Source organism: Misgurnus anguillicaudatus, chromosome 24 (genome assembly GCF_027580225.2).
Source record: "Misgurnus anguillicaudatus chromosome 24, ASM2758022v2, whole genome shotgun sequence".
NCBI lineage: Eukaryota > Metazoa > Chordata > Actinopteri > Cypriniformes > Cobitidae > Misgurnus > Misgurnus anguillicaudatus.
Window position 1 is genome coordinate 38,509,898 of NC_073360.2, and position 19,175 is coordinate 38,529,072.

At 35.8% G+C, this 19,175-nt stretch overlaps 2 protein-coding genes across 2 annotated transcripts; both read left to right on the forward strand.

Moving 5' to 3' along the window:
- Positions 1–263: 263 nt before the first annotated feature.
- On the forward strand, positions 264–5,604 carry LOC129438614 (E3 ubiquitin/ISG15 ligase TRIM25). The gene is made up of 7 exons (XM_073862959.1): positions 264–475; positions 1,135–1,745; positions 1,992–2,087; positions 4,057–4,290; positions 4,407–4,560; positions 4,651–4,710; positions 4,839–5,604. The coding sequence occupies exons 2-7, from the start codon at positions 1,173–1,175 to the stop codon at positions 5,378–5,380; spliced, it is 1,659 nt and encodes a 552-aa protein (XP_073719060.1). The 5' UTR covers positions 264–475; positions 1,135–1,172; the 3' UTR covers positions 5,381–5,604.
- Positions 5,605–11,971: 6,367 nt separating this feature from the next.
- On the forward strand, positions 11,972–17,966 carry LOC129438612 (E3 ubiquitin/ISG15 ligase TRIM25). The gene is made up of 6 exons (XM_055197408.2): positions 11,972–12,617; positions 14,387–14,482; positions 16,456–16,689; positions 16,793–16,943; positions 17,021–17,080; positions 17,195–17,966. Exons 1-6 carry the CDS (start codon positions 12,045–12,047, stop codon positions 17,725–17,727), a joined length of 1,647 nt encoding a protein of 548 aa, XP_055053383.2. The 5' UTR covers positions 11,972–12,044; the 3' UTR covers positions 17,728–17,966.
- The last annotated feature ends 1,209 nt before the right edge of the window (positions 17,967–19,175 follow it).

The following is a 19,175-nucleotide window of genomic DNA, read 5'->3' on the forward strand; positions in this document are numbered from 1 at the left end:
TTGCACTGACATATCTTAAAATACATCAGGGCTCTTTGTTTTGCCTCAAAATGCACACAGGTAATGTTTTTATTAAGGCATATTTGTTAAAACTAGTTATACTTCCTAATTAAACTAAGGCCTAGTCCTGGATTAAGCTAATCCTTGTCCGGGAAACCACCCCTGAGGGTTTAAACAACACAAGGGTGAAATGACAGTTTTTGGGTGAACTATCCCTTTAAGGGTTTTAAGCAGTAGGGTATTTAGTAATGCATAATGCAATTACTTAAAAGTTTTGGTTATTAAAAAATAACCTAACCAACACCGATATTGTTTTTATATTGTACGACAGTCTCAGTCTGATTGTTGATTATCTGGTGCTGTCAGTTAAACAGGAAGTAAATGAAAGCGAAACCTAACTCTCTGCTACAGTAACACAAACTCATACAGCTGTGCTTCAGAGCGAATCATTTTAGTTGTTTTACTGTCAAAACAGGTAAGAACTTTATATACATTAATAATCTATAATAATAATAATCTAATGATTTGCCTTTAAGTAAATACGAAACAGAGACTGCGTCGTATTCTACTGCTACGTGCGTGATTCACACTTTTCAGGAGGCAGTGGGAAAATCCTATGGTTATACTTTTATATAAATAAACAAAGAGCAAGGCCAATTCTTTTTTGCAATCTTTATAACGTTAAATATATTGTTACAATACTTTTTAGGGGTCTCTAACACTGCTCCTGGGGCAGCATAACAACTAATCGCAACTAATCGTTTTCAGAATAAAAGTTTTTGTTTACATCATATATGTGTGTATTGTGTATAATAATTGTGTATATATATAAATACACACACATACACGTACAATTTTAAGAAAAAAAAAATATTAAGTAATCCTATTTATATATAATATAAATTATATATAATTATAAAAATGCATATACATGTGTAAATATTTCTTAAATATATACTTGCATGTGTGTGTATTTATATATACATAATTATTATACACAATACACACACATATATGATGTAAACAAAAACTTTTATTGTGGAAACGATTAGTTACAATTAGTTGTTATGCAGCCCTGTCACTGCATAATGCTTAACAGTTTTGTAACATATTGCTTGTTGTATTTTTAAACAGTTCTTTTAGAGGTACCCGTTAGGAGAGATTGCAAATCAATGGCCGAAATGGAATATGAGGAGCAGTTCGACTGTCCGGTCTGTTTGGATCCACTGAACGAGCCGGTGACGATTCCATGTGGACACAGTTACTGTCTAAACTGTATTGATGACTACTGGAGTCAAAAGGATCAGGAGCCGCCGTACCGCTGTCCACAATGCCGAGAGAGCTTCAGTCAAAAACCTTTACTGAAGAAAAACACTCTTTTAGCTGAAATGATGGAGAAGCTGGAGAGGACATCCCATCAAACAGCATCCAGCTCTCAGGAGAACTCTTGTGTGGACTGTGATGTTTGCACTACAGAGAAGAACCGAGCTGTAATGTCATGTCTGCAGTGTTTGGCATCTTTCTGTGAATCTCACCTGCAGCCTCACCATCAGTCACCTGCGTTTATGAAGCACAAACTGGTCAGTGCCACCACACAAGTTCAAGAAAACATTTGCCTTCGTCATGGAAAACTGATGGAGATTTACTGTCAGGATGACAAGAAGTGCATTTGTTACATGTGCATGATTGGCCATCATAAAGGCCACAGCGTGGTATCTGTGGAGTCTGAATGGTCAAAGAAAATGGTAATGAATGATAATATTTTTTTATGTATTTAAGTATAAATAGTCTGTATGTGTACTATTAATTGTATTCAGTGGCTCTTAACTGGTGGGTTGTAAACCTATGTCATGTAAAAGAAGATGTGACCCAGACTACAATTAATGATGAACATGGCTTGAGAACCACTAAGTGAACTAAATCAGACTGGTAATTTAAGTGTAGTTTTATTTTTCAGTGTTTTTATATTGTCTTTGTGTTAACCTATTCAGAAAGTATTACAACAGACAAAGGAGACTTGCACAGAGATGATCCAGGAGCGAGAGAGAGGTCAGCAGGAACTCAGTGAGGCTGTGGAGGCTTTTAAAGTGAGTCTATTGATACCTGTTTGCTGTTAGATCATCTATGAAATTGATTGGCTTACATGAAATCTGCATGCTTAAAATTTCTTTCCTTTTCTCATATGTACAGTAAATATGCACAACAAAGCTCTAATATAACAGTATACTACAACAGTAAGCAAATCAAGATTATCTATATTAGTGGTGTTTTTTTGTTCTTTTCGCAATGCACAAATTCCAATCAGGTTCAGCTTTGGGTCTGAATTGAACACATTACATTATAGAAATATTGATTTTACTTACATAACATATTATAGGAATTAATAATAATGACAAATAAAAACAAATGCAGTTTATGTTTTGTAGCAGGTAGAGTTAGTTGGGGTATATGTTATATTTAGGGCATAATTACGGTTATAAAAAGAAAATTCGGATCTGACAGATTCTTCACTCTTTTCCCCCCATAAAAGAAAACGCTTCCCTGATGCTTCTTTGACAAGTTTTTACGTCAATCTGTATTTCCATTTTTATCCACTAGGTTGTGCTCTTATCCAACTTATAAAACACTGAAGGATCCACTGATTCAAAAACAGTAAAAACTGTGTATGTTTTGATCATCATCCTGAATCTGATCTCTATCAGAAGTCTTTAACAAAAATGCAGTTATCTCAGCATTTCGATCAAATTTTGGTATTTTTAAAGAAACTTATCCATATTTGAGAGGTGAAAAAAGAGAACAAATGAAGATATGATCAAACTTGTTTCTTTCATTTGATATATGTTTATATATTCATAAAAATACAATTTTGGAAGGCATTACACTTTTGTGAAAATCATATAAAAAAGCTGATGCTGACTGGCAACTTTTAAAAATATGCTGGCATGGAAAGAGTAAAAGGGATAGTTCATTGAAAAATAAAAATTACACAATTTTTATAAATATATTTTTTTATATATTTCAAAATATAAAAAACATATTTTGCAGAAATATATTTTGGAATATATTTTAAAAAATATATATATTTCACCAAAATATTTTTGGGCCATTTTTTGTATATTTTTGAAATATATTTAAATTCATATTTAGCTCTACATATATTTCAAACCAAGGAAAAATTTTCACATCGCATTGTAAGCAAAACTTTAACTTAAAAGGTTAAAATGTATAAGATTAAAAATATATTTTAATCTTTAAAAATATACTTAATAAATTTAACTTGTATTATTATATATTTCAAATAATTATCATAATTTTAAAATTAGAAATGTTTTTGCTTGATCTTATATGTTGATATATGAAGGTTAAAACTAAATATATTTTCAAATTCAAAAATATATTTAATTAGGCTTTACCTTTTACAAAATGTATTTAGAAAATATTTAAAGCATATTTTGGCCAGAGAAATACATTTTTTAGTCGTATGGGTTATAGACGGTTTCAGCAGTAACAACATAAACAAGCGGCTTTCGTGGTCATCACGTAACTTCCGGTAAACTCCGCGAAGAATAAATAAAAACAAAGTCCTTTCAAAGTAGTGCATTTATACAACAAGCAAGCAAAATAAACAACACATAGATTACATAGTAACCCAAAACATTTGTTATTTTCGACGAGGTATTTGTTTAAGAGTTCAGTTTCAGCAACTAGTCAGACCATTAAAAAAACTGAAACCGTAAGTAAAGTACGGACCAGACGCTTATCGCGTCACCGCACGAAATCCTCCGCTATCTAACCTCCTTGGAACAGACTTCTTATTTGTGACTGACGCTTTCTTTTAGCCTCTCCTTTGTGCCTCCACGTTCGCCACTATGCATCGTACGACACACTCATTTCCATGAACTATCCCTTTAACAACACAGTTTACCTGAATTTAACAATTGTTTAATTGTACTGTTAGCATCATCTTTGTTTGAATTTAGAGAAGAATTATGACAAAAGAGCAGGTCTCATAAATGCATTATTTACTCTGTGACCATAGCTTTCTTTCGCAAACAGAGTTCAGCTCATGAGGCTGTAGAAGAGTGCAAGAATGTCTTCAAAGAGCTCATCAACTCTCTTGAGAAGAAATGCGCTGAGATAAATGATCTGATCAGAGCTCAGGAGAAAGCCGAGATGGATCAAGCAGAAAACCTTCAAAGAGAGCTGGATCAGGAGCTGACAGAACTCAGACAAAGAAAAGTGGAGATGGAGGAACTTCTAGTGACAGATAATCAGGTCAATTTTTTGAAGGTAATGAAACCATGTGAGGACCTCCATTAGGTGATATGAAACATATAACACATTTATTTGGATCAAAAATCTATTGTGCATGACAAATAATGTGTTAATAATGTATCTTATTGCAGGGTTTTCAGTCTGTGTGTGTTTTGCCCACGTGTAAAGACCTTCACAGAAAAACTTACTATCCTCAAGTGTCATTTAAAGGAATTTCAATCTCAGGTTTCAGAGATGTTTTGGAAGATGTCTGTAATAAGGAAACAGTCAAAATATGTCAAAAAGGTCTGAAGGCTTTGTTGTATATTTATATCATTCATAAAGGCAAACATTCGCAAATTAACAAGCAATATTTCTTTCTTATTTTCTCTTTAGTGTCGGGTGTGTATTTTGCAGACCCTCCAGTGCCAAAGACTCGAAATGATTTTTTGCAGTGTAAGTTCAGCCGTTGATTCAATGCAAACATAGATCTGATAAATATTAGTGGATGTAATTGATTATAAAGTGATATTTTGAGATATTAACAAGTTTATTTGATTATTGTGTCCATTTTTCCTCATCAGATTTTTGTCATCTTCTTGTGAATCCAAACACTGCACACCCAAGTCTCATCATGTCAGAGAGGAACAAGAAGATATCAGGCTCAGATGAAGACCAAGCCTATCCGTATCACCCAGAACGATTTGATAGCTTGTGTTACATCATGTGTAAAGAGGCTTTGCATGGTCGCTGTTACTGGGAAGTGGAATGCAGTGGTAAAAATTGGGCTGTAGCTGTTTGCTACAAAGGAATTGGTCGTAGAGGAATCAGTGATAGCTGCAGACTCGGCTTTAACAAAAAATCCTGGAGATTTGGCTATTTTCAGGGACAGTTTGGGTTTATTCATGATAAAGTAAGAGTACCTCTCACTGCGGCCTCTAGAATCGGTGTTTATCTGGACCATAAGGCAGGAACTTTGTCGTTTTACAATACCGCTAAAACAATGAACCTAATTTTAAGTTTCCAGACCTCATTTACTGAACCAGTGTACCCCGCATTTCAAATTCTTCCAGATTCATGTGTCAGGATCATAGAGTGGGAGAAAGTGCAGACAAACCACTTATAAAAACAGGATTTATCGCAACATTGTTGTTTTCATAATTATGTTCTTTAAAAATCAGTAGTATATTTGGAGTATTTTTGTGAGGACACAAGATGTGGGTGAACACTTTGGATTGGGGAATTTGAATAAAAGCTTGTTCATGTGAAAATGTTTGACAGCAATTTATTATTTTAATTATTTTGAATGGACAGTCATTTATTAAGCATGACAGACAAAGTGAACATGTAATTATTACTAATAAAATAATAGTTTTAATAACTATGACTATTATTATTATTGTTAATATGATTATTATTATTATTAATAGTAACATAAAACACAGCACGACCGCTTCCCTTACAAAAATTAACCATCCCAGCAAACAATGGGCGGCACGAAGTCAGCGGCTTGACGCGGTCGGACCACCGTCGGGGCAATTTCGGCAAACCGACCAACGTAAAAAAGCTGTCGCTCTGCCGGCGTTTCTTGGGTGGCAAGCCACCAGCGGCTTGCGGCTTGCCGCTGCTGGACCACCGTTGGTACATTAGTGGCAAACCGCAAGGTTTCTACTGAAACTAAGAATTATAATAATCTTAAGAAAATACATGAAAAAATAACATGAGACTGCATATAGGGCGTATTTAACGAAATGCATACTTTTTTAATATTTCAGTTTAAAAGAATTTTAAGGATAGAATAAAAAATGAGAGTTATGGTTTTACTACAGCTAAAAAATAAAAAAACATGGTTACAGTAGTAAAACAATGGTAACCACAAAATAACCATGGTTAGTGTAGTAAAACTATGGTTTTGCCGATAGTAATCAATACACCAAAAAACATCGTTAACTACACTTTTCCAGTGGCGCCCCCAGGATTGTTTTCATGGGGGGGCACAAAGGGGCCAGTACAAATCTTAGGGTGGCACAATTAAAAAAATTATTATGCCTGAATCAACAGTTTTCCTTTGCTTTTAATGCTACTTGTATAGTTATTCTTATTTATTACTAGTATATGATTTACTAGAGACAAATAAAAATTGCAAATAATTGAAAGATCAGATGGTGGAATAGTATTAATCTATCAAAGTTGAGTATCGACCGATCATCGTTTGATTTGTGTATTTAAAATACATTATTTTATTAAACTATACAATAAGTTATATCCAGTGTTATCCAGTTAACATACTGTAATTAAATGAGTGACATACTTTAGTCCTTGACACGTTTCTAGTCTTCTATAAAGTTTTCTCGACATGGGCACCAATCTTACCTCTCTCTCTGTCTCTCTCTCTGTCTCTCTCTCTCTCACAAACACACACACACATACACATACACATACACACAAAGACGCGTTTGAAGGGAAAAGCGCGTGTTTTCGGCAATGGCGCAGCCCACTTCGCGTCATTGGCATTTCGCATCGCCCCTTGCGAGGACGCGTCTGTCTGATTGCGTCTTTGCATTGACTTTGTATGTAATCTACTCGCGCAAATCGTTGAACTTGCGTTTGGTGAGTATGCCCCATAATGAATGGAAACACATTATTCCCTTCGCGGCACCGCAGGCAGCGAGTGCACATGCACAAGTGCAGCGGGTACACTGGCAAGAGTAGAGCGAGACCTTCAGCCTATGTGCCGGTGTTGTGCCAAGGTACTTACCCCTGAAAGGAAATGTATCCCCGGTCGCGGGAGCGCGCACGCATTTTAGCGGTAAAGGCGGGGCATTGGTAAAGGCGGGGCATTGGTTTGACCAAAGTAAATGAAGCTATAACACGTGAAGTTATCGTTTAACGAATGTTGTTTTATCAACGATGTTTAGCAGAGACAGCTATCACGTGGGACATCTATCAAAATAAATGCACTGAATTGAGAATATAAGTTACTGAAAAAATAAGACGACCACACCGTTTCACAGTCTTTATATAACAAATTGTAATGAATCCCCCCTCCTCTTTCCACGGTGAATTATTATATAAAAATAATTTAATAATGCATTGCACTTAAATAGTGGTGGGAAATGTCATACATAAAAAAACGATTGTACAGATGATGGCCTATCATCAAGTGTTTTATTAAATTTAATTTTATAGCGCTTTTCACAATTGTTAAATGTTTCAAAGCAACTTTACATTAATAGATTTAGGAAAAGTTAATTGTGTGAATTCTGTACATTATGCCTAATAACAGCAGTGAATATGGACAAGTTTCTTTTTTAAGGGGGCACAGTGTGCACAGCTCACAGAAATGTGTGCAGACATCAAACGAAATATTATAGATTCTTCAATCTTTTCTATGGCACTTACATTTTTAACAAGCTGAGCGCCCCAGCCTTCATGCAAAAACCTCCAAAACAAAAGTGTTGACTAACTTTTAGATCAAATACTATTCAATCGGATTAATGACATATTGGCATCATATTTACATCTGAAACGGCATGTTTTGTTTATTTACGTTTTGTTTAATGACTTCTAATTGTGTCATTAATGCATTTTGCAAAACAACTGCATTATCCTATGAAATTAATGTAATTTTAAATCCATAAAGTACATAAACAACGAAAATGACATAAGCTATAGCCACGTGATTGATTGTAATGTTCAATAACGATTTAAAACAATATGTTTAGATAAAATTATTAGAGTAACGGACTTTTGCATTAAATGTTACCTCGTATGTGAGCATGTGTGATTCTGCGCCCCCGTGAACTCTGGCGAACTTTGGCGTTGTGCCAAGAAGATAAATCTAGAAATCTCTACTAATATAACGTCCAGACGGTCACATTTTAAACTATACATTTTCTACACAGAGGAGGTTAACTGCACATTACCGTCCTGGGGTTTGGAAATGTTGTGGGCGTTTCTTAGACGTTTTAATTCCTCAGATAGCCAAATGCAACAGCAAAGCTTGTGAGCGCGCTCCGACGCTGATGACGCCAGAATAAAGAAATTTAACAGGATCAAAGCGGCGAAAATGACAAGTGAAAGTGACAAGGATGCAGCACAGAATTGATAATATTGCGCATATTAAACAGATTAAAAGACAAGCAACAGATTAATGGATGCTTCTTTGATTTTGAGGTTGCATGCAAAATCCAGTTGGCTTAAAAACTGAGGGTCAGTTTGAATGGGCATGAAATCTCTGGTGCCGGGGTTTAGCCCCGGATGGCCCCAGCCCAATTTAAATCCTGACAGTGATTATCTAAGTTGAAACAATATGCTTTATATAACGTAGAATTAACTGAGTTTTACTTACTAGTTTGTGAGTTTCTTCTGTAATGCATGCAATGGCTGAACAGGAGCGAACAGGACGTCACGTGTACGTCACATGGATGGTAGTGCGGCTGCGCGTAATCGCGGGTAAAGGAGAGGGGAGGGGTTAAGGTTGTATTCTATAGGGAATGTGGAGTTGACGTCACGTCGCGTTGCATTATGGGTAATCCGCCATATTTGCAGGCACGCGTCCTATCCCGCTGTGTTAGATTTCATGTGTTGGAGGTTGTTTTTGTATTTTCTGTCGAGATTTTAATAAACTTCGATATGTTTGGTCAGTACTGCTCGATCAAGCAGGTCACGCGATCGTTCAGGGAGGAAACTGGACAACGGAAAACGTTTTTTCAGCTTTTATTCGTGGAAAAAACAAGGGAAGCCGGTGCAGGAGCTGACGAAAAGACGCCGGATCGCGTGGTTTGCCTGCTGCAATCAGGAGAAAAACGTCTACTTTTCAAAAAAATCCCTGCACCAGCGAGAGTGTGTTCGCTGCATTTTCAGTCATTCAGTAATTTGTGATTAATAAAAGCAGAACTACTTAAATTGTCTTGTTTTTATGCTAACACTGTCAAACTAACTTGTAAATGTAAGTTATTGATAGAGTGGTTCATTCATTTCTGATCACCCTAACCACATGAGTTATAAAAATAAATATGTAGACAATTTTGACGATTGTAACAAATATTTTTTATTAAATGCAACTGCTTAAACCCACTGCTTGTGACTCTTTAAATAACATAATGTTAGCTAAATATTTAACATTTTGTTTGTTTTAATAACTTGGCCAAAACAGAAGTGCCATCTTATGACCATGTGTTGATTCATTGCACAGAATACAACGGAGAAGTTTTTTTTATAGAATCATTAAGATACGTAACGTTAGGTATTAACACATTGTCAGTAAATAGCTGGTTTGCCAACCGTCTAAGACTTCAAAAGAAGAAGTGTCATCTTACTATAAGCTTGAAGAGATTTATAGCTCTTAAACTCCTGCAAAGTGTAAATAAAGTCCTGCAAAAACAAGGTAATTTATCAGATATGTAAGCGGAGGTAGTGCGTCTGGATCCGTAATCCAGTCTTGGGCTGCTAAATCATGGATCTATGTTGTTTATTTGTCCAAATAAAGTTTTTTGGCAGTAGCATTTAGTTTCTCCCGATAGTGTCCATTCTCTTTTTCTTTCAACTTCTCGATTTCTTCCGTTCTTCTTCAATTTAACCTAGTTTTTAACTTAACACACGCACAATTAAATGGCATAGCGGTCGGCGGTGCCTCTAAACATGGCGCCCACGTCCCATAATGCAACACTGCGGTGACGTACATTAACATTCCCTATTTATCACATTATACAAATGTATTTTATTTTTTTACATAGTGCTTTTAGTGTACATTTTAATGAATACATATTATTACTATTATTTCAATCTAAAAAAAAAAAAATTTTTTAAATCTCATTCTGTTTGGGGGGGCCACTGGGGGGCCAGTGACTTTTATGGGGGGGCCGCGGCCCCCCCTGGCCCCCCCTTGGGGGCGCCACTGCACTTTTCCCACCTTCGGTTCGCTGGGCCCTGGGGTGGTGTCTAGTACAGAAGATGGTCATGGTCGTGAACGTTGCGCATGCGCAGTATGGTGGATGGCTGGAGCAACTTCAGCTTAAAGAAACAGAATGTTTGTTACCGTTTATGTCACGTTTAATCGATCTGATATCTGGTCGTTTATTTGTAAGGGATAATGTAGAGGCAGCCGGTAGTTATCGGGAAATAAGCCCCGACAATACCGGCTGCCTCTACATTATCCCGCTTATTACACGGCTACTTGCCACATAAGAAAAAAAACTGGACATATATGAATTTGAAACATTTTATTGGCATATTTGTTTTAAATTAACATTTTTATCCTTCCGCGAAACTTTGCACAGATGCATAAAATGATCGTAATACCTTATTAAGATCCTTTGCTTCATACTTGTCTGTCTCCATTTTTTCTCTTTTAGCCAGTCTTTGAGAAGTTTTAATGCCCATTCTGTATTTTTTGTGTGTGTTGGCTTCGTAGCTGTCATGCTCTATTTTTTTAAGTTCAGTCTCGCTCTCTGTGTCTTGTCGTTGTTCTTTCTTTTATCCACTGTTTAAATGTTTAGTTTTTTCCGTACATGTTAAAATGAATGTCAAAATTTTCAATTTTTAATTGTGGTTGTCCAGTGTTTGTCACAAGATGGCGCCAAACAGTAATCTTTGTTGGCGCGGAGGGATTTACACGATACAAGTAGCACCGGCTATGCGTTATTATTTTGGAGCGGTTATTATTTGAAAAGAATGAACCTGCAAATGTCTCAACTGACCAATCAGAATCAAGCATTCCAGAGAGCCGTGTAATAATAAATATATATATTTTGTTTCTTAGAGTGCGATTTTAGAAATATCAGACTTGTATGTCTTGTATGATTAAAATAGATTTCAGTAGGCGGTCCTTTGTACATATTTTACAGACAGAAATTGAGGCAGTACAGTTTTTACCTGCCTGCGCTGCGCAGAACGATCAGCGCATGACATCAAAGTACCGCGAGAAAGCATTCGCGGTACTTTGATGTCAAACGCCGCTCGGTCTACGCAGCACAAAATGAAAGCGAAAACATGACGAAGTGAAAAGACGACGGAGATAAAAGGCATGTTTACCTATTCAAACTGTGATATTAAGGCGTTTATATAGTTCACTAAACCCAAGAACGTTTTGGATTCAAGTTAAGCGAAACTGATGTAGCTGCTGCGTAAAGTGCAGAGTATTTGAGATAAATTCGTGTATGATAAAATTATTTACTGTTCTTCTCTATATAAAGGTAGGTAAGGACTTCTGGTTAACAGTTGTTTTGCCATCGCAAAATTATTAATGTTACTGAATGAGAAAATTGTAAACGCAAACAATGTGATTAGCAGTAGCACAAAACATAAACAAACAAACATACAGTGCATATTATAACCTTACATGCCAAAAATTTGATTTGATGCATGGCTTTATTTGAGTCTCAAGTTTAACTTTGTCTAACCCTGAACAGATACATTATTGCGTACAGTAACTTAGTAGTATTATTATTTGCATGTAGCATCGTTTTCTGCCCTGCTGTCTGCAGCTCCATGATTATACAATCACCATGATTATACAATACTAGAATTTTAATTTGTAAAGATGTATAATACACTTACTTGTCAGTTTTTGTTTGATGAGTGATTTTTCTCAAATATTATTAATTTAATATAAACTACTGCATACATAGAGCCTATAATATTTTAATGCTCTTCTTGTTTGTTTGTTTTTTGTATGTGAAAAATAAAAAGAGAGGCAGGTGTTCTGTATTGGTAACATTTTGCTCTTTCAATTTTTTTTCAAAGCAGTTAAGCAAATTACAGTCTGTTCATAATCTTATGGCAGAGAAATGGCACATTTTGAATATGAGGAGCAGTTCAGCTGTCCTGTCTGTTTGGATCTCCTGAACGAGCCGGTGACGATTCCATGTGGACACAGTTACTGTCTAAACTGTATTGATGACTACTGGAGTCAAACGGATCAGGAGCCGCCATACCGCTGTCCACAATGCAGAGAGAGCTTCAGTCAAAAACCTTTACTGAAGAAAAACACACTTTTAGCTGAGATGATGGAGAAGCTGGAGAGGACATCCCATCAAACAGCATCCAGCTCTCAGGAGGACTCTTGTGTGGACTGTGATGTTTGCACTACAGAGAAGAATCGAGCTGTAATGTCGTGTCTGCAGTGTTTGGCCTCTTTCTGTGAATCTCACCTGCAGCCTCACTATCAGTCTCCTGCGTTTATGAAACACAAACTGGTCAAAGCCACCACACAAGTTCAAGAAAACATTTGCCTTCGTCATGGAAAACTGATGGAGATTTACTGTCAGGATGACAGCCGGTGCATTTGTTACTTGTGCATGATTGACAATCATAAAGGCCACAGTGTGGTATCTGTGGAGTCTGAATGGACAAATAACAAGGTAACGAATATTACTCTTTAAAGAGCACCTATTGTCCGATTTACGGTTTTACATTTCCTTTGGTGTGTAAGTGTGTATTAGTAAATGATAATAATATGCTAAAGGTATAACCCCAAAGTAAACGATGACGCGAGTTATCGTCTCCAACGTAAATCTCTTTTCTTGGACTACAACAAACACATGGATTGTAGGCAACAGTTTACTTCCTGGGATTGGTGATGTAGACAAGACTGACATTATCATAATTCCTCCCACTTTGGACTCACAGCCTGTAAGTTAAGCAACCAAATATTTCAAACATGGTAAGGAGTGTCACATTTCCGGTTTACGTCAAAGGTATTCAGGCCAATCACAACGTACAGATTAGCTGGCCAATCAGAGACACAGAACTTTTCAAATGCCTGTGTTTCAGGAAGAGAGTGAAATCTGAAGATACAAAAATGTATGGTATGGGGAAAATAATTAGGGCTGGGCAAAAAAAAATAGATTTTTCGATTAATCGTTTTTTAAAATGTGGTCGATTAAAAAATCGATTCTCAAAGAGCAGAATCGATTTTTTTTTTCTTTAATATTTATTTACGCAAAAAATTAACTTAAGATTAAATTTAATATAATTACTAGTCTTCTTCACTAGATTTCACCCTCTTTTTTGCCTTGTGCGATGTTACCAAGGAGCGAGAGGTGAGCCTGTCATTCATTCATTCAGTGCTTAAAATGGCGGTTTCAGGTGCTTCATCGATGTTGATGCCACCAGGCGGGACGTGGGTGAAGCTGAGGTGGCTGGTTGCTGAAACCATGCCCGCCTAGCTAGACGGTAATGACAACAGTGGCAGTTTACCGTCACTCAAGTGGCCACGCCCTTAATTATGCAGAACTTTAAGGCTTTATATAATTTAAACAGATGAGTTACAAAAAAATTCACCACCCTGACAGTTGTTATGAAGGGCAAAATTAACTATATAGAATAAAATCACTTTTTGTATCAGGCTGTAAACATATTAGGGTGATTCTCACGAAATCCAGATTTAGAAGGTGTCCAGCATCAGAATTTTTAAAAAGCCCTTGAAGCCAATTTTTTTCCACATATAAGATTAAGGTCTGAACTAACTATAACCATTATTTTTAGAGGATTTAAAAAATATTTCCTATAGAATTTAAATTTTTTAGATTTTCATTATCAAAAATTATCATTACCGTATACATTAAATATATGCATTTACAAACTAATGTTTCGGTAATGAGAACTAAAAAGTTCTATGACAAACAAAATTTCAACTTTTATCTGGCCATCTTGAGTGTCACAGTTAGTTATGTGCCTTGTGTTCGTTTCTTGAGGGCTTAAACAATGATTGAAAATTGTTGCGGAGGATGAGAAAATTGGTCTTGGACACATTTCTTATGGTCTCTACATTTACCAATGATCACCATTTTTAGACTTTTTAATTAGAAATATTTCCATGTCAAAAAACCCAAATCCAGTCATGGACACGTTGTGGTAATGAAAATTAAATGCGGAAAAAACAACAAAATTGGTTTGTATGATGTCATTTGAAATCCTGTGCAAAATAGTACATGAAGAGATGTTTGTAACTGTATGCTTCTTATTTTGATTCTCTTACTTTGCATTTACTTTTATCAAAATGTTTCATGACACCTCATAAGTCTAATTTCGCGAGAATCACCCATTATTTTCTACTGTAAAGTTGGACATTTTAACATGGGGGTCTATTTTTACCCATTCTGTATTTTTAATCTTGGTATTTTTTTAGAAAGTGTTGCAGAAAACCAAGGTGACTTGCACAAAGAGGATTCAGGAGCGAGAGAGAGGTCAGCAGGAACTCAGTGAGGCTGTGCAGTCTTTTAAGGTGAGTACCAGTACGTAAAGACCAAATCGCACCTGTATCTTTCACTTATATCAGCTATGAATAGACAACGCTGACTTTTGGTGAGAAATCTTATATTTACACATATTTTAAGAAAATGCTTTGAAATTTTTCAAAAACTTAACAATATACCGTGGGCAAATTCACTACCCTTACGTGTTGCTAGCGGCCAAAAAAGGCCACCAAATCAAACCGCTGCAAAAATTCATCGGATGAATTTTTTTCCACACTTTTTTTGCATAAATCTGTTAATCAACCTCAGTACTGATCAAAACTACCAAATTTTTGCAAAAATTCCATGATTTTAACTCTTTCATTGCCAAGTTTATAAGTAGTGTCACTGATTTGGGGAAAAAACACACACAAAATGACTGATTTTCAATATAAAAAGTGAAAGTGAATTTTCTTTTACCTTTTTTACAGTCTTGGGCATGTCAAAGATTGGTAAAAACATTGGCTTTGATGCATTTTTAGTTTTTGTGCAGCATCAGATTACATTTTTTTCTCCCTCATTTATTGTTTGTGGCCATTTTTTCCCCACTGACTTCCATTATAACAACATTTTTTGATTGCAGAGCCATGACACCTTATTACCATGCATTCTTGATTCTTTTTGGCTTTTCCTTTTGCAAAGAGGTAAAATTTGTCATTTTTACTGTTGATCACCATGTGGCACCATTAACCCTTTAGTAGCCTGTGCAAAAAACAGAGCTTAAATTCTGGATTGTACATTGAGTTACAGTATTGTTCAAAATAATAGCAGTACAATGTGACTAACCAGAATAATCAAGGTTTTTAGTATATTTTTTATTGCTACGTGGCAAACAAGTTACCAGTAGGTTCAGTAGATTCTCAGAAACCAAACAAGACCCAGCATTCATGATATGCACGCTCTTAAGGCTGTGCAATTGGGCAATTTTGGTTTCCATGTTTTGTGGGGACATTCCATAGACGTAATGCATTTTATACCGTACACATATGCATTTTATAACTGTATTTTCTATTCCCCTTACCTACCCCATTCCCTAACTCCAACCCCAACCATCACAGAAACCCTTCTGCTACTTCACATTTTCAAGAAACATCATTCTGATTTATAAGCTTGTTTCCTCACGGGGACATCAAAATGTCCCCACAAGGTCACAAAAACACTGGTATTCCTATCTTTGTGGGGACAATTGGTCCCCACAACGTGATAATTACCAGGTACACACACACACACACACTATGGTTTTATAGTCCATATAATTCAATGTACAAACCAGAAATTAAGCTCTGTTTTTTGCACAGGCTACTAAAGGGTTAATGGTGCCACATGGCATTCAACAGTAAAAATGACAAATTTTACCTCTTTGCAAAAGGAAAAGCCAAAAAGAATCAAGAATGCATGGTAATAAGGTGTCATGGCTCTGCAATCAAAAAATGTTGTTATAATGGAAGTCAATGGGGAAAAAATGGCCACAAACAATAAATGAGGGAGAAAAAAATCTGATGCTGCAAAAAAACTAAAAATGCATCAAAGCCAATGTTTTTACCAATCTTTGACATGCCCAAGACTGTAAAAAAGGTAAAAGAAAATCCAGTCCACATTCACTTTTTATATTGAAAATCAGTGATTTTGTGTTTTTTTTCTCCCCTCAAATCAGTGGCATCACTCATGAGCTTGGCAATTAAAGAGTTAAAATCATGACATTTTTGGAAACATTTGGTAGTTTTGATCAGTTCTGAGGTTGATTAACAGATTTATGCAAAAAAATGTGAAAAAAAATATTATATATAATATAATTTTTACAGCCGTTTAATTTTTGGCCGCTAACAACACGAAAGGGTAGTGAATTGGAACAAGGCACAAGGGTTAAAATTCTTATTTTATATTAGGCCTATATTTGAAAATAATCAGATATTTCCATGATTTATGACATAAAGGATGCATGAATGCATAATTTCTTTGACAGATTTCTGCTCAAGAGGCCATGGAGAACACTGAGACTGTCTTTACTGAGCTCATAAGCTTGCTTGAGAAGAAACGCTTTGAGGTTAAAGAGATGATCAGCGCTCAGGAGAAAGTGGAGATGGGTCGAGCAGTCGATTTTCACAGGCAGATGGATCAAGAGCTGACCGAACTAAGACAAACAGAAAAAGTAATAGAGAAGCTTCTGAATACAGATGATCAGGTCCATTTTCTGAAGGTAGCAAAACTCCTTTTGTGATGAATCTGAAACGTGTGTTAAACATGAAAAGCAATGATAGACTGTGGTTCTTATTTTTGGATAATTACTTGTCTTATTGCAGATGTTTCAGTCTGTGTGTGTCATTCCCATACTTAAAGACCTTCCCAGTATCACCTATCAAGCTCTGTCATTTAAAGACCTTTCAATCTCAACACTCAAGGAGGTCTTAGAAGATGTCTGTCTGCTGGAAACAGACAAAATATCTCGAGAAGGTTTAAACATTATTTTCTGTTGTTTTTATAACTTATTTACTCAATTTTATACATACCTGCTTTTTTCGTCTCCTTAGTGTCGAATGTCTATGTCGTGCAGTCTCCACAACCTAGTATTCGGAGTGAATTTGTAAAATGTGAGTTGGGCTGTTTTTGCTTTTTATTACTTGAAAAAATAAACACGCTATTAATATTGTGTATTCAATTGTGCCACTATTACTTTTTTTTTAATGTTCATTTATCGTTTTCAGATTTCTGTCAACTGCACCTGGATCCAAACACTGCACACAACGATCTACTCCTGTCAGAAGGAAACAGGACAGCGTCTAATATCAATAAAGCTCATAAGTTCCCTGACCACCCCGAGCGGTTTGATAGGTATTGCCACGTCTTGTGTAAAGAGGATTTGCGTGGTCGTTGTTACTGGGAAGTCGAATGTCATGGAGACAACTGGTCTGTGGCGGTTTCCTACAAAGGAATTGGTCGTAAAGGAGCCGATTATGACTGTAGACTTGGCTTCAACCAAAAATCGTGGAGATTGGGCTATGATGGGGCAAATTTTTGTTTTATACACAATAAAGTACAGGTGTGTCTCCCTCCTGCCTCTAGAATAGGGGTCTATCTGGATCACACGGCAGGAACTTTGGCTTTCTACAAAGTCTCAGATACAATGATGTACAGACTGCACAGAGTCCAAACCCTTTTTACTGAACCACTTTATCCTGCATTTGGGATCGCAGAAGGTTCATCTGTCACGATCGTAGATAAGGGAAGAATTCATTAGGAGTGGTAATGAAGCTAAAATGTATTTCTGTTATGTGGAGCCCTAAATACTGTATGTAAAGCTATATTTAGTAATTCTAATAAAATTAAAATAATTTTTCTTTGAATATTAAATCCAACCTGGTTTTTTTTTTTTTTTTGACTATTTAAAACACTTTTTCACCACAAAGCTTTTTTTGTCTCGAAAAAAAAACATACATTGTAAAGTTGTTTGATTAAAATCACGCACACCGCAGTTCAGATGTTTGGAATTACAGAGACGTTTTTGTTTTTAAAAGAGATTCACAAAGGTAGCAAAGTTAGATGAGCTACTGAAACTTATAATACAGGGTGTTTCTCAATCCGAAGGCTGCAGCCTGCGAAGGTCGCATATGCAGGCTGCTTACATCATCAAGTCTGGTTTATTTAATTTAACTGAGCATTATATTCCCAAGACAAGCATATTACAACTATTTACTATTAACTAAGAATAATAGTCAACTCTATAATTGTTAATATTTTGAAATAAGAGAGTTTGGATGACGTATGCAGCCTAGATATGCGACCTCTGGAGGCTGCAGCCTTCGGAAAAAGATGTCAAATAAATCTTTGGTGTCCCCAGAGTACATATGTGAAGTTTTAGCTCAAAATACCATATAGATAATTATTATAGCATGTTAAATTGGCACTTTGTAAGTGTAAGCAAAAATGTGCCCTTTTTGTTGTGTAAATCTCAAATAAGATGACCTCTGTTTTGATAGCAGATTAAGGGGTGGTATTATCCCTTTCTTACATCACAAGTCAAATTCTCAACCTATTTTTCACATGTTAAGTTACTCGATTGATCTTTTTCACATTTTAGAAGCACTTGGGACCCAATTATAGCACTTAAACATGGAAAAAGTCAGATTTTCATGATATGTCCCCTTTAACAAGAAAAAAACAGCAACGAAATAACATTTTTTGTAATATGTCTTCATTAATTCTTAATGCATCCTATGTAAATAGAAGAACACGTTTTATTTATTTGTTTTACAAAAATGTTTCATACTAATTTCAACTCTACTTCTATACAGTCAAACATTATACACCGCTGTAATAAAATATTTTTATTTGACTAAATAAGTCATTTAAATTATTTAAAAATATGAGTTACTTATAATTGTTATTTATTTTAACCGCTTCAACAAGTGCTTTACGAAAGTTTATATTATATCTTCTTTCATTGGCCGTTTCTCAATCCGAAGGCTGCAACCTCCGGAGGTCGCATTTGTATGCTGCATACGTCATCAAGACTTATTTCAGAATATTAACAATTGTAAAGTTGACTTTAATTCTTAGTTAATCGTAAATTGTTGTAATATGCTTATGACTTGCGAATGTAATGCTCAGTTTACCTAAATAAACCATGCTTGATGACTTATGCGACCTCCGGAGGCTGCAGCCTTCGAATTAAAAAACGGCCCTACC